General features: G+C 36.6%; 1 protein-coding gene across 1 annotated transcript; it reads left to right on the top strand.

Moving 5' to 3' along the window:
• The first annotated feature begins 21623 nt into the window (after nt 1–21623).
• Nucleotides 21624–23132, top strand: LOC145988041 (uncharacterized). Its single transcript, XM_083122878.1, has one exon. It carries the CDS (start codon nt 21624–21626, stop codon nt 23130–23132), a length of 1509 nt encoding a protein of 502 aa, XP_082979004.1.
• Nucleotides 23133–23213: the final 81 nt, after the last annotated feature.

Raw genomic sequence — 23213 nt, 5'->3', positions numbered from 1 at the left:
CAGTGAGTATGCTGAGTCCATTGTGATTTTAAAATAGTTAAAATTATTTAAAGTTTCAATCTATTTTCATTATAAACAGAACGTAACTTGTGAATGATCCAAAAAGTGAAGCCAGTTGTATTTATGTGTTTCTAGCTGTAAACTGTTAAGATTATTTCAAGGAGGATATTTAATATTATTACGTATAGTTTTGAAATGCACATGGTTAAGTGGTCGACTCACTCGTAGTTCAAATGACTGAAATCTCCTCGCCCCTGAAGATGGGAGCCTTGCTACTAATAATTGTAGCGCAAATTGACAAGGAGATAGTCGAGAAAATACACGAGTCTGTCACATTGCATTTTTATTTTCACCTTATTTAAGGAATAAATTGTTTCGTTACTAAATTGAATGTTAATATGTGAAAAACGATACGCTAATTGTTGGTTACGCATCGTCGGTTGAACTAAAACCCGCTCGTTAATTAAATGTTCTAGCAGAGGAATAAATAGGTGTTTTAGTTGTATGCACGAGACATGTCCAAAGAACTATAATTATGTTGCAAGTGAGCTCACTTATTTAGTTAAAGCAACAAATGTGCAATAAGTGTGTTATTTAATGTATTTTGTACAACAGTCCTTATGAGACAACATTCATCGTCATAGATACCACCTAGACTAACTAGATTAATTGTAATTTATAATTATTTGTTCAAAAATAAAGTTTATTCAATAACTATACAAAATTTCGTTTCGATTTTGTTTATAACAAAATATTAGAACTATATTTCGGGAGGCGTAGTAATCATGTACAGCGGAAAAATTCAAACATAGTTTACATGTCTTTATTTAACATAAGCCCTAATAAATTGAATAAAATATTTTAACATTTTTCTAATAATATTTATAAACTGGGAAGTCCATTATTCATTAAGTCTTCAGCGCCTCTTTTTATATTCTTCTTATGGATGATCTGCCCGATGATCTTCTTCTAATCTAACGGAGATATGAAGTTTAAAATAAGTCTGTAACATCGATCGGGACCATTAGCAGGAGATGGTTTTTGGAAACCCATGTTTGTTTATCTATTATAATAATTTAGTCATATTGGATGTTGCAAGTACGTATTTACAGCATTCCCTATATCCACATAAATGTGTGTGTGTGTATATATATAATTTAAATATATGTATGTCTTGATTTTTATCTTAGGGTGGCCGGAATGAAACTGGCGCATTTTAAGTACTAATGAAGGACGTCGATTTCCATTAGCCAAAACTGGAAGAAAAACGATTATCACTCATTATCATCTTCATTGCGGCAGAAGGCGTTGAATTTTTTTTTCTTTCTAAAAATGGAGGGGAAATGCGAATTATTTGCGCTTTTAATGAATTCATACAGTACATCGTTTGCCTCATGCGTTGTCGACCTCTTTCGTCAGAAGTGGTTCCATCGAATCTCGGATGCGTTTTTGAGATTTCTGTCCATTTTACTATGGCGGTAAACTGTAACATTTTTGATCTCCCCAAGTTTGTTTAGCTTATTAATGAAACTCATTTTCTATAAATTAGTGCAAACAAAATGAATGTTTTTAATAAGAAATCGTGAATACAGTATTCTCGAAAAATCAAGTTTTGTCCATCTTATTTATGAAAAGCAGGGCAAAATCAATTTCATTCCCCAAAAAATGCGGAGCTCCTCCAATTACTGACTTCAAATAATGTGTTATAAATGAGTTCGGCACCGTCGAGCGGCAAAGAAAGAAATAGAAAATGAGTTTACTAATAATAATTTCGTCTTAAAAAATAAGGAAATATGCATCGTGTCAGCAAAATTTCGAAATAAAGATCTCATCCTCGCACAGAATATCACTTAATATAGAATACCAGCCTTCCTGGTTTGGTGTAGTCGGCCATATTGTTCCAAATTTGTCCGGGAATATATTCGAACGATGGCTATAGTACTTTTTCATTTTCTTTTTTTGAATGTAAAGGTTGTGGTTAAGATTCCCCCCTCGAAAATATTTGGTGGGGTATCAAAATAAAGGAGGTGAAAATAGAATTTTAAGCATCACATACTTCAAATCCCATTCGGCGAGAACTTGATTTAAAAATGTGTTAATCCATCAAAAACCGTAAGATCAGATTATGAGTTTCAGCCAGGCATTCCCTGCGAGGGGGAATGCCCCCGTTAAAAAATTGATGATCAGCAATTAAGAAGATCTGAACACGAATTTCATCCGATAAATCGCTTTCATTTTCAGAACTATTTTTCACTCCATTCTCTCAATTTTTATCTTGCTTTATTCTTTCTTTGTTCATAAACTGTATAAAGTTCAAGCCATATTTTGGACAGATTACTTCAGTAATTTAATAGAACTGCAAATAAGTTCGACGCTAAATTACACAAATCATAAGCAAAGCTGTTTTAAAAACCTGACTGTAATTCATTTCCATTACCTTTTTAAAAATCGTTTAGTTAAAAGTTGAAGTGTAACTATTTTGAATACTTGGATTTCTTCTTTATCAAATCCTACTTGAAACTATACACACACACAAGGGAATGTCAAGCAAATGCAGAATCTGCAATTATTATTGGTAATATAAAAAGAGATTTTACTTAAGATTTTTAGTAACGTCTCACTTTTCGGAGGTCGCAATTCCCCAAGACAGCAACGGAAATTAAGTTACTATGAAATCGTGAATACCAATTTGCACGGTAATACATTTGCCATTTCACATACTCAGACTCTTCTTTCACAACTATGGCGGAAAAACGAACTCCCATGTTCCATTTAATAAATCCAACCAGATTACGCTGTGATTTGCAATGGATGAGAGAAAGAGAGAGATAGAGAGAGACTCAAACTCGGCCAGATCTTTTTTTTCTCTCTTTCCAAATGTTGTTGGAGTCTGTTTCATTACATAAATAGATCGGTCACTGTACTAAATATGTTACAATTTTCAAATATCCCATTTAAAATTTTAGATTCGTATGAATATTTTTTCAAATTTTTGCAAAACGAAAACAATATTGATTTAAAATTGAGTTGAATTCAATAACTTCATTATTTAAGGATTACAAGATACGATTGTAGGTTGTTCTCTCCTACAAGACGGTTTTTGATCCTTTTTTTAAAAAAAAATGTTTTTGAATTTTTAGATTCGTTTTCCACTTACGTTTTCATGGCGATATAAAAACAAATTGGTTGGCCCATAGGTCTCTGTCATTTCAAGAACTGATGGAATTGAAAATATATTTTGCATGAAGTTATGATAAACCCCCTTATGGAAAGTTTTAAAGTATTTTGGAATTTACTTTTGATTTGTGGGTAGCACATTAAATTTAAACTTTAAAAAATCAAGATAATTGAAATACTTTACAGCAGTACTTGCGACACTCGTTTACATATTACATTTGGTTTCATCTCTGTCCCGACTGGCCAATGTATATCTCCATTAATATTGAAGCTCTCTACTTTTTGCAATTTTGAAAACTGTGGGCTTCATCGCTCGAATTGCAATTTTCTTCTTTTATATTACTCGTGGTCTTTTTTTCAACAACTTGAAACTTCAAACGGGCAACTTCATAAAGATGCAACTTTTTTTTCTTACAAGTTGAAAAGAACTTTAACGGACTCCCCTTGCTTTAAGCCTTCATCCTACATATTTCTTATTAGCATGTAAATGATTTAGACCCTTCTCTTTGTGACATTGTCATTTCGACAATGTTAACGTTATTACTGAACAGATGATGTACGCACGAAAAGCTACAATCTTTTATGGTGTGTAGGCAAGGAGCTGCATAGTGTGTGTGAGTTAAAGATATTATTATTATTATTATTCCTGTATTCTGTTATCTATCATTAGTGCTTTCTATCTTCTTGGTCCCAATTTTTCTCTTGCTTTTAATTCGATAAGACCCGTTGTTTGGCCTTATGTCGAAATTATTCTAATTAAAATACACTTGACAACGCACTACTCGTCACGACCGTGTTTGTCTCTTAAACTGATGATCCGCAACACAGTGTGAAATCTCTCCGCACGGCCACGAGGAAGATGAGGAGATATATCTGATATTGCCACCGGGTAGGTTACAACCCCTAAAATTTTGGGTGCAGTTATTTCTCTGAAAATCATCTCCTCTCGCGGCCCGGTGGTTCTTACAGTTAGACGCGAAATCAAGTTGAATTAAAATGCGATTTTGTTTTAAATGCTGTGCATAGTGCTTTTAAAGGGGAGGGGGGGTTGCGATAATATAATAATGGTATATTTGAGGATGGGTAAGGTGACTGATGTTTATTCTGCCGATAATCATAATAATACAACATGTCTTCATTCCCCAACGTTGATATATGTACATATTATTCCTATTATTCCCAATTTCAAGTTAGGTTTCTCGCATGTGGAGTAATTAATTTGTTTAAAAGAGGAAGGAAGGAGACATAGAATAATAAAAAAAAACAAATAACCTACAGATAATAAAAATTGCACAAATATGGATTCGATACCTTATTTATAATTTGTATTACAATCTTTCTCCTTTTCAGATAGAGTATTTTACATTTACGACGGGCAGCTGCAGGACATGCATTGAAAATGAGTTTCAAACCATTTGTTTTTTTTGTAGCACCTCCAAAATAGCCAAGATCGAGAATGTGTGAGCCCCAAAATTGTCAGCTTTATTAAAATTTAATATAAACCAAGTCCACGATTTATCATCTAAGTAATAATTGAGGAGTTACAGACATTTATTACAAGTAAACTATTGAACTGTGCAACTAAGCTGTAAAGAAAGGCCCATTTACTCATATTCGACACGCTCAACCTCAACTGCATAAAGCAGGATCTACCATACAGAGGGACAGTGAAAGCAAGCTGTTATCAGAATCCATTATTCTAGGAAATTAGTTACGAATTCAAAACCAGAAACTTAGATTTTTTCCTTTTTTATTTTAACAGTGCAAAGGTACTTTTATAGAATGGTAACAATCAAAAAGTAAATATATTCCCTTTCTTTACATATCCATAATCACACAACTGTATGATATGCAACTTAAATTTATATTCTACAACTTAAATTGACAAGTAATTAGGGGTCAATGCGTGTATAGTGAATGCGGCCATACGACCGAGAATTCTAAGAATAGGTTCCTCAATACCCAAACTAATATTAATTTAATTATAAGTTAGAATAACAAAAACCTAATATAGGGTAAAGGAATGAACAAATAAACTATAGAATTTTAAAGGAACCACACTACGTAAATTCCCCATCATATCGCCACACTTACCATACACGTTTACAGTCAGAGCTACACCGCTCTTTTCCCCCGTGACCGTTGCCTCAAGACAAACCGTGCTCGTTTCCTCCTGGCGGCTCTGAGCATAACAGCCAATCAAATCCAGGTATGACATCAGTTGCAATGTTACCAGCACATTCAATGCATTTGTGGGCAGAGGGTTATAACTGACATAACCAGGGGATGGTAAATAATGGCCAGAAACTGGTCACTTTCCACATATGCCCCCTTTGACATCTAAAATTACCCGTTTAAAACTCATTTTATATACAAACCAAACCATTGTAGAAATGCTTTTTATGGATTTCTGAATCTGATTAGGGAAGGGGAGCCTTTCTCTACCCATTATTAACTCCATATACTTGGGTCTCGTCTTCAAAAAAAAAGTATCAATTTTTTTGAGATCTTCTAAATTATTATATTTACTTTCTTAGTAGACCAGGCTTAGCATTAAGAGTGAGTCATTAGTTACTTGGTACATAGTCTGAAGAAGACCTTGCTAGAAGGTTGAAACGTTTCGTTTAGTTTATGTTTTATAATAAAACAAATTTCTGCCTTGGGCAGCATATTGAGTTTTTCATAGTTATCTCCGGTATGTACCGAACTGCCGTGAACACGTCTGTAGTCAAGATGCCGTTCCTTATTTCTCCGTGTTATTTTGTGGAACTAAGGAGCCATTGGCATACGACTCGAGTTACACTACACTGTTCAGCGGGCCTGCGAACAACACTTGCTATCGCATGTTGATAAAGTGTCAGCATTTTGATCATAACAGACTCTTCCAGCGTGTGTGTATAAAATTTGTTTTCAAACTTCATTTCATTTTGGTGGTAGTTTCAACATATTGATTAAATTTGTAATCTTTATACAATAAAATTCTACTATTTTAAATTTTGAGGAATGGCAGACATTCATATGTTTCAAAATTTTCAATTTTTACAATTTAAGCTAACGTTATTAGTGCACGTTAAGTTTTCGATCTTAAAATTTTTAGAATAATAATCAAATAACCATGTCTAATTTTCATATAGTTAATATTTCGAACGTCTCTTATCTGTGTGTGTGTGGGGGGGGGGGGTGATTTTACGTTAGCTTCCTCTACCCGTCTTTGGAACGCAGTGTACGCCACTGCAGACCGACTTAACGCCAATTTATGAAATTTACGAGAGAGATGAAGTTATTTTTCTTAAAAAGAGTCAGTGAATTGCAAACACGTGACTCCACCTTACTGCTAAGGATTAGAAGTGGAGATACGTTGATCTGACTCCAAACAGAACTCTCCAGAGGAGATATGTTAACACAACCGATTGGAGATACGATCCTCTGGTTCTCTTGCAATGAAATACTGTATTTGTGTACTTCTAGATCTAGCAAATAGCACACAGATTAACGTGAAATAATGTAACCCGATCTGCACGGCCGTCTGTCCGTGATAGATACATCAATCTGAAATAACCTATCAACATCTCTGAAACTAATAACTGTGAAGTTCTAAAAGTGTCTAAAATTGAAAACTTATCAAATGCTAATCTAAGGCAACAACAATTATTTGAATTCTCCTGGCCGCCTGTGTATGTTCAATCAATTTAAAGTTTGCGAAATAATTTCACAAAATAACTTCCTATATGTTAACCTATATAAACTCTTCATTACTTCCTTAAGTAACACATATTCAAGTTTCTTAAATCGTTAATAGCTGTCTCTATGTTCTGTTAATATAGATGTAAACTCTTTAAGATGACTAGATACGACAGGGAATCTCAACATCGAAAAAATTAAACACAAGGATATTTTCAATATAATACATATTGATTTATAACGTGAAGTATATAAAAAAGCACAACAGTTGATTATTCGTATAAGAAGAACAATTGAAGAAAATAGAATCCTCGTTGGAACCTCGTTTCACAAACAAAAATAATTTGTGCAATCAAGTGTAGACATGAAACATATCAGATATTCTTTTTCGAAAACTGCGACAAATTTGATTTTTATGGAACTTCCTAGGAAGTGCACATAATTGAAGAATTCTCAATTCCGCTGCATTATCTGTAATTTTCATTTCAAATCATCATGAGACTGGGTTGTATCTTCAAAGAGGACTACAGAATTTTACGAAATCAAAGTACGTTTCAAGTATGTATCAGAAGAGGTCTGTTTAAATTCATGAGGCACCACAATCCATATTGAAGCTACAAATGTTTCCTCTTATTGATGAAAGTCAATTCACACATTTCAAATAATTATTATATTGTACTTTACACGATTTCGCTTTTAAAAAATCCTCAATATTAGTCAAACAAAAGTCGAGAAGTTACAAACATTTGTCCACATTTCATTTCAGCCTTCTCTACAGACGAAATGTTGTATTTTCAGAACTGTTCCCCACTCTTAGCATTGATAAGAATACATGCCATTATATTAATTGCTTTTTTAAATACAGTTCTGATTGTTGCACGCAAGGAACACAAATAATATTTGATGTAGAATAACTTTTGATTACGTTGAAATGTTCGTGAAAAATGACGGTGGGAATCGTCAAACACAGCTGTGTTAATTCAACCAAGCTCAAATTAGATCGATAGGTTACGCAATTATGCATAAATTAAAATCATACATCAAACATGTAAACAGATTAATTAAATATTTGCACGAGAGCCAATCACGCGAGGGAGGTCGACTATGTGCATTTTCGGATTCGACTGATAGGGTGGGGTAAGTTTTGGGAGAGGGGAATGAATGCCTGGCCTCGAGCGGTGGTGAGGGGTTCATGGACCATATGATATATGGGTGTCTACAATATGTTACTCTACATCTTGATTTGATCTATACGAAACGGGCGTGCCGATTGTGAATTGAGATAATTTGGGTGTGTTGACCCCCTCCCCTCCTTGCTTGACACGCACACACTCTTTTTTTCAGAGCATATGGTGCACTTATGGAAGCAGATGTAATGTGGCTGTGACTTATATTAGCATTTGTATGTATTATTTCGCGTCGCTTTACTGCGACCTTCAGATATTCATGAGTGATGTTTACACAAAATTGATGATACCCGACTTACAGCATCGGATATACGTATGTTAGTGTATATTACTTTACTTAGGTAACGTGCAATTGTGTTGGGCTCCTACGAAGCTCTCGCTTTTTCTGTCTCCATCTATCAGCAAATGTCTTGATCACATTTCGTAACAATTGAAACACGAATTTCGGAACTAGTGGTTTATTCATGAATTTAGTTTTGGAGTTTATTATTTCTGTTTCGATACTTAGTGATATTTTTACAGTTGGCACTTTGGTCTCTCGCAAGTCGCCCAGGGACATTCCAGTGTGAGAAACAATGAATGTGATGGCAGTTTTTCTTTTAACACAAATCCCATTTTACTGATGGACTATGAGATCCGTCTTTGCCCATCATCACAAGCACACAATGGCTATAGACTATTCGATGTTGAAATTCAGCGCAGACTGTACAACCCTCACATTAAGCCGACCTCTGTGGCCGAGTCCCAGTGTGGACATGGGTGTTCTTTGTGAGTGTTCATTCATAAAATTCATCATATCACCACTCATCCTCACCTTCGGGAGTAACCAAAAAATGCAAGAAGAGCGAAGTAAAATAAACCAAATCAGTCAATCAATCATAACATACATGTGTGTGTGTGTGTGTGTGACAACGTATGACCGTTCCGTCCTGAACCCCATGCTAGAGAGATTATTGCAAGTAGAGACGGTTTTGGCTACTTAGTGGCATAGTTTAAAGAAGGGATGCTCTGACGGCAACTATTTGTCATTTCCGTGCAGGTTACACTTTACATCAACAAACCTAACCTACCTAACCTACACACATGTTTTTCTTCCATTATATGCTTACCTGAGTAGGTTAGGTTTGGTGACCTCCAAGTTGTTACAGCTGTCTCTAGCTGCTCGTCTTAGGAAGCTTTCAGACCGAAGTGACAAACGACAGACAACACTTTTTACTCGGAAACAAACATTCAGAAAAAAATGCATTGTTTCCTATCGGAGTGATACAGCTAACTATCTGCGAATGTTTCTGTCTTGCCTGTTACTCCGATTTGGCCGTTCTCTCGGTAGTGAGCATCGTGCCGTCTTTTGGTGACGCTTACGCAGTGTGTGCTCGGGTTCGATCCCTGGCGGGAGAGATCCGGATTTTTTCCACCTTTTTAAGCTGCTCCGGCGCCCAGCCAGCGTCGTATAAAATGGGTACCTGGAGGAAACTGTGGGTGGTAAAGGCGGCCAGGGGTGTGGTGCTGATCACATCACCCCCACCTGCGGCCGTGATGAAGAAAGTGTGGGGACCCTAACTCCACACCCACTGTACGTCTTCATGGCGTGGTGCAAAACACAGGGGAGCACTTTACTTTTTTTTACTGTGATAATCGGGAGTTTGAATTTGTAAAGATAAATCAAATGAATATTTTCTGAACATTCTAACATGTATTTGATGCATGCAATATTTCTTGCGATTGTACTGTAGCTATTTTAACGCAATAAATTCCGATTGTAGGAAATTCTACGCCATTCTGTTTGTTACTCTTGCATTAAACCAAATCACAAGACGAAGGTTTCAGAAATACATAAAAACCCAACAAATGGTAATTCAATCAATTCATTTCAGAAACTCCTTATCTACAAATATCGGTTCATTAGGATTTTTACTACTCAAAACCTCTATGTGCATATACAGCAGAAATAATAACACCATAATAGTGTTTCTTATTTTTTTTAAATTGATATATTTGATTAATTTCTAACAACAATATTGAACAAAGTAGGATAGTTTTATCGTGATACCGTGCCCGTGCGGTCTAAAGCGTCATGCTTTGGGCTCCGGCTACGGGACTCCTCAGGTTCGAGTCTCCTGGGGGAAGCGTAACAACTTCTTGAGATTTCGGCCTGTGTATGGGACCGGTGGCTACCCACCATCGTGAGGAAATTGGGGAGCTACGAGTGAGTAGCGTAACCCGGCCATGAAAACACACAACGACTCATGGTTCGTCGTGCTGACCACACGTCACCAAGTAACTGGTTGGATGATATCCCTCCCACAACTGGTGATTGAGTAGGATCAGATAGGATCAAATTTCAATAACAGGCATTGATGAAAACTCAATGTATCCAGTAGCAGGAGAGTGAGTTTGAAGTTTGATCAGTGATATATTTCATATTTTAATTGATGAAAATCAAGATTTAATTTGTCTGTAAGAGTACAGACATGTTATTAAAGTGTTTTCTTTGGTTGCCATTCTTCTGCAAACAGACAGAAGAACGCCATCTTTTGTTTCGTTAGTTGCATCTGGTAGATTTATTTTTCTTAAGGAAAAATCAGATTTCCCCCCAGAATCCTTTTCAGAAACCAATTGCTTCCAGAAGATTCCTTCCGTCTTGCCTTATCACGTTTCATCTCATATTAGTTTTCAATTTCCAGAGAGAGTTTTTTCATCATCTGAACTCTTTCAAGTTCTTCAATTTCATTTTTTCCGGATGATTCTTCTCCTGACGTCCAAGAAACTTTCAGTCCTTTTATATTCCATTCTTCTAAGGATTTCCCTATATTCAACTGTTGTCAATTTCACGCTGTTTGATCAAATTTTTGTTTTCCCAAAGCTTTATTAATCAACCAACTCTACCGTCCCCTTTTAATCCAAAATTATTTTTTTAAAAGTTTACGGATTGTTTGGATGTTAAATGCTGTGTTTCCCTTATCTCCTTCACGACGTCACAAAGTGACATAAAATGTAGCCAAATTACAATTTTAGTTGTATTCGGTTTATAAAGTTATATTCCTGTTGCTGATTCTGTTTATTTTACTTCGCATTTCTGTCACTTTTGGCTAATTGCGAAGATCAGGGTGAGTGGCGATATGATGGAATTGAACTCACGATGAACACCTATCGTCAGGATTCGAACCCGGGACCCTTGGCATCAAAGCGCGCTGTGATACCCACTCCGCCACGGAGGTCAACATATTCTTATTCCAGTCCATAGTTTTATCGTAGGTAATAATATCGCGACGTCCAATTCACTTAGAGATCCCTCCCTGCCAAGGAAAAGCTAGTTGAGCCTTTCGTACTAGTAGAGGAGAAGGTCTAAATATGGGCGAAGGTTTAAATATGGGTTTTGGAGTTATCAGCGCTCCCGGGTGCTGCAACCTGGCAGAGGCTATTGGAACTGGTTATCTGTCAAGGACAAAGGTTGCGGCGCCAATTCCCAATAGAAAGTAGTGGTTAGTTTCGGCCTTGGACGCTGTTATAGAATTGCGACCTCCGAAAACTTTTTGCAAGAATGTTTTAACTCAGCGTTTTCTGAATTCTCATCTGCTTTGTATAGGTTATGATATTAGCGGTACATAAAACAAATGCGGGCTTTTATAATGCCATGATTTGTTTGTGAAATATGTACCACAGAGAGAGAAAATAAATTGAAGAAGAAAAATAGCAAGATGGTCTAAATATGGGCTATGACATGAGGTCTAGGGTTGAGATCACATTTTCAACAAATATTTGGATGTTTCTCTTAATTTCAATTTTTCCCATTCCGCGTGATTTTCAAAACAATAGGTTATTCATATATATCAATTTTATATAGTTTTAGCGATAGATGACTGTTTTTAAAATTTTAATTGCTTTTTGTGATATTGCCACTAGTAGCCCATATTTAGACCACAATTTTGAAATACATAATTTTACCATTTTTTGGAAATTGCTTTTTTTTAAAAAGATGGAGACCTTCTATACTTTAGCATGCTATTACATTTAAGTATATATTTCATAGATATGCATTTTGAAGGCAGGTGCTTTGTATATTAATTTTTTCCTCCGACAATGACAACATAAAAAGGGGGCCCCATATTTAGACCTTTTCCTCTATTGTTGGAAAATCAATTATGTCATCTTGTCATTGCTGCTTTCCCTAGTAAGCAATGTGATTTCAGAGTAGTTCTTGTCTCCCTTCGCTTCCAAGAAGAAGTGTAAAGAATTATAACAGGGCTATATCTTATACGCTATTTTTGCCTACACTTTCACCGGATTTTGTTTTTTAATTTTATTTTTTTATATTTTTTTTTGCGGTGGTTCGGTCGGTAGGGCGACTGTGTACCACGCGGAGATCTGGGTTCGATTCTCAGGGGTAGATGATCTCGGGGGGAATTTTTTCAGCTCTGGGGTTAACCCAGGCTCTAATAAATGGTTGCCTTATGGTAACCCTGTGTAACATATTACATCATCTTCACCATGGCTCAGATCGATTATGTGTGGAGCCTTACCTCTTCAGGTGAACTTGACTCAGTTGTAACTGGCCAGTTGTTCTTATACATAAGAAATGGATAACGTGCCACAAAAAGTCGAGAGAGGGAAGAAGGTGGTTAATTTTATAGACACAAGTAATAAATTGAAAGCTCAATTCAAAACATTTAAAATGACAGCTTCTATAATAATTAATATAATTTGTGCGGATAATAGTGGTATGGAAAGGCCAATAACTTCCAGTATTTGTCCTGTCTTGTAATAATATGTGATAGTTACGTATTATTATATTTACGGCGACTCATACAGAAAATATTATTGTTTGAATTAATTTCTAATTATTTCGATACACACTATTGCTATTAGTCGTACAGACACATCTTCCGGTAAGTGGACCAACATGTGTTTTGGATTAGATTTAGAGTATCAGGCCTTTTTAGCCAGCTTTTGTGGAAAAAGTAGTTAGTGTGGAGCTGATGCGTATTGTTGGTAAGGTACAGACATGTACTTACGTTTGTTACTTCTAGTCATTGAGTCGCCATAATTTTTTGTAGATGTTCACGCCATTGGTAAAAATTGAATTGTAGAAACAAAAACCATAGTAATTATTATTTTGTAATCAAATACACATAAACCAATTTTATTCCAAATTATTATTATTATTATTATTATTATTATTATTATATCCTTTGGTAGATTTTCATTTGATTTTGATTTGCTTTATTTTACTTCGCGTTTTGTTATACTTTTGGCTAATTTGCGAAGATGGGGATGAGTGATGACATGATGAAAGTGATGAATGGACACTCGCAAACATCCACGCCAAGGCCAGGATTCGAACCCGGGACCCCTAGCGTCGTAGAACGATGTGCTAACCACTCCGCCAAGGTGGCCGGCTAACCTTGGGTAGACTGTTAGATCCACCAGCACAACTATTTTTCATTGTGTCTTTACATTTCGTACATTTAGTGCACTGAAATGTATATTTTTTATTTGTTATTAACTTTTACATATCTCGTTCAAGAAAATTGGGAAAATTTATGTTTTTTGTAACATGAGACGAATTTTTGGAATTTTGATTCCTGGGAAATAATATACTCTTTAATTAAGTGGTAGAATATTAGAAACAACCCAGTAAGACATATCTGAGTTCGTAGCAAATTAATCTCATAAAATAACACTAATAATTTTTCAACCTCTGTAGCTAGAACTTACCTGAAAATAATCAAATGTCTTGATTATTTCTATAAGCAACAGGAGCAGCTTGACTCCATCAAGAGTATGGGAATGAATTGATTAAATAACATCGACATATTTTAAATAATTATATAATTCATTCAACAAATTCAATGTATATATATATATATATATATATATATATATATATATACAGGGTGTCATTTTAATGGCGCCCACGGACCACAGATTCGTATAGAGGACATCAAAACAAACAACTTTTCTCAGTAACATTTTTTTCGTTGGTGCATCATTTCGGCGCTACAGTCGTTTAAAAAAGGCCGTTTTGCCGCCTGAATGCTGGCAACCACACACAACATTTTATTGCATTTGTGACGTCATATCCCGTCGTGAAGCGATGCGTTCCAGGGTTGCCAGGAATACACATATTCTGTGAAAAATTACATAGCTACAATCAGCCACATTATGTACCGTAAAACAAAACGAGCAAACACGTTCTGTAACTTAACAGGAAGTAAACAAACGATACGAAAAATGGTAGAAAGAAAATAGAATTCAAGTGGAAGTGGTCATATCGAATTTTGTCTCAGCTTACATGTCAAATATTTGCAAATCTAGTTACCAAGTTGGCATCTACAATTTAGTCTATCCACTTCGTCCTTCTGATACTAGTTGTCTGTGACGCACTGAACAGATGTCAAAAAACAAGCTCTCCGACGACTGTGTTTATCTACGCACCGGATACACATGTAATAGTTTGCAACTGTGAACAGGGCAGTATATTCGCTACTGATTCATAATTACATTGTTACTGTGGTTGTACGTGTTTTAGCCGTAATGTAACAACGTGAAACTCGGATACTTCCGTTATAAGCACAAAAATACCAAAAGACATATGGGCGCAAACCTGTAGATATCAACCTTGCAACGAGATTTGCAAATATAATTGACATGTAGCTGGGCGTAAACAGTCACATGTAAGCTGTAGGTCCAATAACATTTATTGTTGATGATATATGACATGTAGGCTGAAACAAAATCCGATATTGACACTTCATTTTGAATACGTTTTTTTACCATTTCCCATATCGTTGGTTCACTTCCCCCTTCCCCTGAGATGACTGCTGATCTTCTGGCTGGTAGGCTATGATGTTCAGTCTACTGGACGCGTTTCTCGCTTCGTTTTAAAACAAATAATGTGGTTGGTAGTTTGTAATTTTTCACAAAGTTTGTGTGTTCCTTGCAACATTGCCGTGCGCTGTTTCGCCGCAGGATATGACGTCACAGATACGATCAAATGTTGTGTTGGGTTGCCAGCATCCAGGCGGCTAAACGGTCTCTTTTGAACGGCTGTAGCGTCGAATCGACGCACCAACGAGAAAAATGTTACTGAGAAAAGTTGTTTGTTTTGATGTCCTCTATACGTTTCCGTGGTCCGTGGGCGCCATTAAAATGACACCCTGTATATATATATATATATACAAAATGATAACGATTTATAATATACTAAGAACAAATTTAAATTAAATCTTCAATAACTTAGCTTCTACATATAGAAATCATATTTCATTCACATAGGTATGAATCCACTTTACAGTAGAAAGTGTATTCAGATTATTCAGATTATTATTTACAAATTATATTTAAATATACGATTTGTATTACTTTTAGTAAATGTTGTTTTTACTTTATTTTAGGTTACAGATCTTTTATCATGCTTTAGCCTGAGAAAATATGATGACTTTTGTTGATTAATGTGGATATCAGCTCAAATCCACAGCTTGGAATACAACCAAGAAGAATTATGAAATATCTTTTCAAGATTTGCCAGTTTCCATCACAATAATTGCATTACTATGATTCTTCAACATTCAAAGTCACTATTGTATTAGTAATGCCACCATTTCCACTTACCAGGAAAGGTGAAGGATACTTATCTTGATTTTACAAGTATATGATTTCCTGTTCAAAATTCGGAAAACAGAATTTACACATATATTGCTGCAATTCAAGTTAAAACAGCAATCTGGGCATTCTGTTCAACTTTTTTTATTACTGCTAAACTTTTAGCATGTCTTCAAACAACATTTTTCATCATATTTTGTCCACATGACAAGATGCGACGTCATTTTATGTGCCATCTTGTTTTTTCTCCCCCAGTGTTTCCAAATGAGATACTTTTTCACTATAGTCACAGAATATAAACTTTTATAATTTTTCTTGTACTAAATATTATTTTTTTACCACATTTTGCTATAATGTTTACTGTGAGGCATATTTAATACAATAAATTGATATATTATCATCTAAACTTATGTTTTTTTATTTAATTTACATCATAAAATTGTTTGATCATTTTTTTTACCCTCGGCTGGAAAAAGGTTTTCCCCGTATTTTATAGTTTTTTTCCCAACAAGAAGAGTTTGACATATAAAAACAATCTCTAATATGTGTAGGATAAAATATCATACATTTTGACAAAATTGACAGATTTATGAAGAATTTCTACATAAAACGGCTATTTTTTTATACTTGCTTTCAAATTAACTCACGCAAGTGTTCCAACCCAAATTAACTTGGAAAATTGGCTCTATATTATTCTATTGATGTTTTTATGCTTATAGCATTGCAATCGTAAGTACTTAAGTAACTATGTTAAAGTACCGTAAGTGATAATTCTTATAATATTCAATTTCGATCATTAACAAACTTCGTGTTGATATTTGATTTATCACGGAAGTCATAAATCAAAGAAAATTACATCAATTTCAATGAAATTTAGGTTTTATATTACCAAAATAACTGTTTTTACTAAGCTATATGCTTAAAATAAAATAATATGATGAGCAATATAATATACTTTTAATGATACATGACAATGGTTATATCAGTTTTTGGATCTTCTTTATTTTTATGAATTTATTTCAACGAATTTATGTGGTATTCGGTGAATATTAACAATTTATCTTCCAAACAGTATTCAAACTTGATATGGAATACATTCTAAATGTAACTACCTAAACGAAATTTAATGTGTCAATATTTCAAATAAAATCGTGAAGTTGTGTTCTTTGTCAAGAACGAAACATGGATTTAATCGCAACAACGCCATCTTGTGAAAGAAAATGGGTGCGGTGAAAACAAGACCTTTACCCACCTCCTTGGATGTCTTCTCGTGTTTCAATTGCGGAATGTCCATCGGAATAAGCTCGTTCGGAACACTTGCGTCGAAGGCAAATCTTACAGAACTTTCTGCACCCCAACCCCACCGAAAATTTCCATTTTGGTTTGTTGCCAGAACGGATATCTGAGACGAATGGTAAGATGTACAGGAGTTTTCATACAGGAGCTCCGGCGAAACATTCCGGATTTCCAACCCATTGATTAAACTAAACGTACCCCCTGAAGATAATCCAATATACGACACGAAATCCTCATCCCCTGGCCACGCGGCAGGATATCCTTTCGTGTTCATCCCTCGGGAAAAGATTGAATGGGGTGTGTGCACAGTATCCCCCATTCCTTTCTCCTTCATTAATTTGTATAGTTTCTTCAGGTCTGTTCAGAAAGGACCTGGACTGGTTTATTAAATGGCGAGTCGAACCATACTACAAACTGCATATCGCTGTTTATCCAGGGAACATACATAAATTTGCTGAGAATGGATATATTAACCTCGCCTCATTAGAACCCAACCATGATTGGCTAACTAAGCAGTGACGACTGAAACTTCAGAATCTATTGATATCAAATGAACTCATACCATAGAGCAGGGTTGTTAAAGGTCCAGGAACCGATAAATTCGGTCCAAGTTATGTATTGTTTCATTGAAAAAGGTTCCTGGACCGTATTTAAATACTTTAAGCATGAAAAGGTTCCTTACGGCCTTGAACAAATTTACACTTGCTTATTTTATCTCCCGGATGGGAATTGCATTTATTTACAATTCCCGGACCTTTAACCCAACCCTGGAATTGTTAAATATCCAGGAACCCTTTTTTCTCGCACAGTTTAAATTCGGAACTTGGACCCTATTTAAACTGATGCAGAAAAAAGGTTCCTGAACCACATTTAAGTTCATCCTGAAAAATCGTTTCTGGACTGCATTTAAATTGATCCCTGGACCACAACCAGTAATGTGTTTAGAATTGTATATAGGTAATATTGGTAAGAAAGGACTGCCTTTTACTGATTTACCACATAACTTGCAATAAATTAAACAATGTATGAGTTGGCAGGCTGAATCACAGTGATCATGCATGTTAATTTTGTGGCTGATGTATGTGGTATTAGGAACTTCCGCACGTGAGTGGTTTATTGTTTAATACATTATTAGTATTACAATGCATGCGTGGCCCTAAAAAGAAATTGGAGCGCAATTTGTGGTGATAACAGAGACAGAATGAAAATCTATGTATTGTTTAAGAAATCACAAAAAAAAAAAAAGGTTTGTATCAAAAGACAGGTCTGCGAATACGAGCATACCGGCAGAAATTTATTTCCAATTCGGCCACTGCATGCAACCGTTTAGTTTTTGCTTACCTGCACGTTCTTGCGACAGGACGCTTGAGAAGCTATTGTTCACAATTTATCAGTCCTGCCTTTTACATACTACCTTAAGATCAAAGCTTCCCAAAATCCTTAACACGAATTTGCACAAGGAATTCTCATTACATCAACATTTTGACACAACGACACCAATTATTTTGTTTCTCTGGCGAAATACAAGGTATCCAATAATGCAGAAAACGTCACAGGACTTGAATTTCATTTACAGTATCCTCCCCCGCTTTGAGATTACACACAGTCGATTTTATTCCTTTCTAACTTTGCTTTCCCGTCGTCATTTTTTCAAACTTTGAACTCAAAACTCACAGAAGTCAAGAAGATGAGGCGGCAACAATAAAGGCCTCTACGAGAGTGTAAGAGTTTTATCTCCTATTATAAGCTGTCTTCGCTTTTGTTAAGAGACATGGAAACACTGCTTAAAGGAGCTACAGAAAGAAAACTCCTCAAGCCACGGTCACCTAGCTTCAAAGGCGTGACACCCAAGGCCCCCCCTTCACTTTCTTTGTCCCCATTGCCCTTACTTTTTTTTCCAGCTTTGCACTGTCTTTATCTCCCTTGTACCACGTGTAGAAGTAAACCCCCAAGGGAGGCATAATTCGATTCGTGGTCCACTTCAAAATCTAGGACGCAGGGGGAAATAAAAGTGAGGAAGGGGGAAGAACAGAGAAGCCACCGGAGAAAGAGGAAAATAGAGAACTACTTCGTTTGGGAGGGGGGAAAAATTGAGAAATATTATACGGAGAAGAAGGCGAGAAAAATTGTTGGGTTCTCCCAGGGAAAGAAAGCGAAGTGAAAAACTGCGGTGGCCTTTGTTCCTAATGACGTGGAGGTCAGACTCGGCAATATTTGGTTGCTTCGCTTCGTTCTGGACGCAGGTCAGTGAGCGGATCTTAAGAAGGAAAATAAGATTACGCTCTTTCGTGAAATTTTGTCCTTCATGTCTGGAGGGTATTTAATCTGACTTAGCTTCTGCTGTTCTGTAGTTCAAAGGGTACATTTCTGTTGACGTCTTCGTGTAGACATGGTACCGAGATTAGTCTTGGCGTCGTATCGAAATTTGAGACGAAACAGAGACAGACTTGGCGTCGAGACTTTGGAATGACAGAATGAGTTATCGTAAATGCAATGTTAATTCATTAGTGGCAACTGTGAACCTCTCTACTTACCATGATTTTCGAGAACTAGTAGCAACGAAATAAGACAGCAAACAGTAAAAGTTAATTAAGAAAAGTTGTTTGCATTAGTGAGAACGCTGAGAACGTTTTGCGCGGCGACACCCTGTATATGCTGTTTATACTTTACATTTCGAGACTTGACATGAGATGTTGAATAAATCAATGGAAACCAAGAAATGGGCAGGTACCCTATTTAGAATTCGAGACAAATCTGAGAACGATTCTGACTATAAGAATGCAATTGTATTTGTAATATTTTATTTGCTTATTTATTTGTTGTTTGGGATGGCGAAGTTAAGGCAAAAGCCTTTTCTTCCACTTACCATCTCTGCTTTAGATTCACAAATTAATTGTAATACATAATTATTTGAAAAATACATGAAAACTAAAAACAAATAAAAAAAAGAGAAAAAGCTTAGTTTCCGGAACAATTACTTTGATACTAACCTGCGCAAAAGTCTATTTGACAATCGTGTCTAAAGCTTTCTCAGTGAATATGTATGGAGTGCCCGAGACTTATGTATTAGTGATTTCTATTTTACCATATTTCCTGTATCAAAGGTAAAGTGTTCCCCCGTGCATAGCACCACGCCATGAAGGCGTATAGGGGGTGTGGGGGTAACGCCCCACACTTTCTTGATCCGGTCGTGAGGGGGGGTGATGTGATCAGCATCACGCCCCTGACCGCCTTTACCCTCCAGGGTTTCCCCCAGGTACCCATGTTATTCGACGCTGGGTGGGCGCCGGGGCCGCTTCCACCGTTAGAAAAGTTCCCGGATTTGAACCGGCCGGGGATCGAACCCGGGACCTTTAGCATGGTAGTCAGACGCGTTACCGACTGAGCCATCCTAAATGGGAGACAAACTAGAACAAATGGGGCATATAACCAGTGATGTTATCCCCGGAAAAATACAATTATTTTTTACCCTGCCAGGGATGTTTTTATCTCCTCAAAGGAAATGGAATTGAAAGAATATGTGTACAATCTTTTTAACTATGTGCAGTTATGAAAGATTTTCTTGTTGATGAGCATGCACTCTTGTGAATTAAACAACTCACCGAGCCATCAGCAGTTTTCTATGAATTTTTTTATGACATAGTGCTGAAATTTTACATTTATTAAAGTTCACAAGAAACTTGTAGGTAGATTAGCAATAGAAATTAGTCAAGTTGTCTGTGTTACTACGAGCCAAAATCTTGACACATTCTTTCAGTCAAAACAACATGATTATTTAACAAAAAAACACATAAAAATGGTCACATGAAGACTCGTAGCATTCACGTGATGCCTCTCAGGGTATTGGGTAGACATATCTCTATTCGTTCAGCAAGTAAAAGTCAAAGTCAAGTTTTCACTAAGAGAAAAGAAGTAGGCTATATTTTACTTCTTAGCAAAATAAATACATATGTTCAGGTTATAATCATTAATCAGTGTAATTTAGTGGGACTTGCAGCACGCCAGTGAAGCGGCGTGAACAGTTGGCAACACTGCCTCAAGACAGTCTCAGTCGGCAGCAGTGGAACATTCTACGAAGACGTGCGTGTGTGTTGCGGGAACACAATCTAGTTGTACTTGTTAGTTTGTGTATGTAATCATGTGTATTCTTCAAATATAGCATTTACAAGAAAAAAAAAACGTCTACTGCATCCGTACAAAAATCAGTATGGTGAAACAGTTACGGCAATCGCAAACATGTATGGTCCTCCGGGCCGGATGCCATTGTGGACGTTATCAAGTGCGTAGTTTGTGATGTGAAAAACAGTCATTGCAGTACAGTTATGTGCGTGTCGCTTCAAGAACACACTCGGTACATTCGGTTAGTGTATTACACACATTGAACAGCAGTATTAATGTGTATTACATACATTGAACACAGCATACGTATATTTCTCAGTACGGGAACTGAGAAAGTTACATGAACATTTCGGGCGTGGCACATTTCGCGCGCAGTTCATTTCGTCGCGGCCAGCAAGTCTTCTCGTGTTGCAGCCACTATCAACAACGGAGCTCCGAGCAGCCTTGTTGACGTCTGGAGTCAGGAGCAGCAATCAGCTGTACAAAGGTCAGTCATTTCTGCTAACACAACACCCACACAAGCTCAATTCCTTCCCTCTTGTTTCTTTCCCTTCCTTTACAATGAATGAAGAAGCACGGAAGAAATTAACACGACAGCGCGGAGTTGTAAAGGGGCAACTTACACGTTTGTTAGAATTCATTCAGAACTTTGAGGAAACTCAAAATATTGAGGAGGTGAAATGCCGTGCTCTGTATTTATCAGATGTTTGGGCAAAATTCAATGAAGTGCAAACACAGCTGGAACTCGAAGACGACGAGTCAGAAGAACATGAAACTTACCGCATTGAAGTTGAAGAGTTGTACTTTCAAATAAGGGTTCAAATGCAAAACATAATTTCTAAACATGATGCAATCAATAATCAGGGTCAAGAATCAGCTAATCAGAAATTTACAAATAAAGACAACCAGATCAAGCTACCTTCGATTTCTCTTTCTACTTTTGATGGTAGTTACGACAAATGGTTAGGGTTTTCGGATACATTTGTAGCCTTAGTGCACAATAATAACACCTTATCTGCAAGTCAGAAATTCCATTATTTGAAATCAGCTGTGAAGGGTCAGGCACTACGCTTAATCCAGAATTTGCCAATCACTGAAGGCAATCACACAATAGCTTGGGAACAGCTAGTTCAGCGCTATGAACACAAGAAGCTCATAGCGGCAACACACATAAAGGAACTCTTGCACATTCACTCAGTTAGTAGGGAAAATGCGTCAGATTTGCGTCACTTCGCAAATACCATTACAAGCAATCTTTCGGCATTAAAGGCATTACAGTTGTCGCAACCTTTAGAGGATGTAGTATTATTGCAGCACTTCGTATCTCAATTAGACATGCAAACAAGACGTGATTGGGAATTAACTCACACTGAGCAAGACTTCCCACCACTCTCAGAATTCTTTACATTTCTCGAGCATAAATGTCAAGCTCTAGAAACTATCAAACCGCAAATCAGCCAGACACCAAGGGATAACAAATTCAGTGACACAAGGACCAAACAAAACAAAACTACACAGCAGTCACATTCATATTTGGCTTCTTCATCAAATGCATGTTTGTATTGTAAACAACAGCCTTCTCATTTTCTGTATGCATGCCCAGGTTTTCTCAGTGCAAATGTACATCAAAGGAGACAGTGTGTGCGTGAAAACAAGTTGTGTTGGAACTGTTTGAAGCCACATCGAAGCAGGGACTGTAAATCAGGCAATTGCAGAGCATGTTCACAGAAGCACAACACTTTGCTGCACGATGATCAACGGAAGCTCGGTAGTGTTCGAAGGGAAACACAGAACAGACACACCGACACCCAAGGCTCAGTGGCGGAGAGTGAGACTCACAATCGGGAGAATACGCAAGCATCATACTGCAGTTTCAAGACCAGACACACATCGCATGTTCTACTTTCAACTGCTTTGGTACAAGTGAAGGACAAGGACGGAAGATTGGTCACATGTCGTGCCTTACTAGATAATGGAAGTCAATCAAACATCGTAACGGAGGAAACCGTACAAAGACTGCGTCTCAAGAAACAAAGGGCGTACATTCCGTACATTCCAATTAATAAATAACTCAACGTCGGAAACTCGCTTCAGTGTGAATGTGAACATTTCATCACTCGCGAATGACTTCTCAACTACAATCTCTTGTTC

This window comes from Lepisma saccharinum, chromosome 5 (assembly GCF_977018435.1).
Source record: "Lepisma saccharinum chromosome 5, izLepSacc3.1, whole genome shotgun sequence".
NCBI lineage: Eukaryota > Metazoa > Arthropoda > Insecta > Zygentoma > Lepismatidae > Lepisma > Lepisma saccharinum.
This window is presented reverse-complemented; position numbering and strand designations above follow the sequence as displayed.

Excerpts from the sequence above, each read along its gene's own strand:
- LOC145988041 (XM_083122878.1), top strand. The coding sequence starts at position 21,624 with ATGAATGAAGAAGCACGGAAGAAATTAACACGACAGCGCGGAGTTGTA.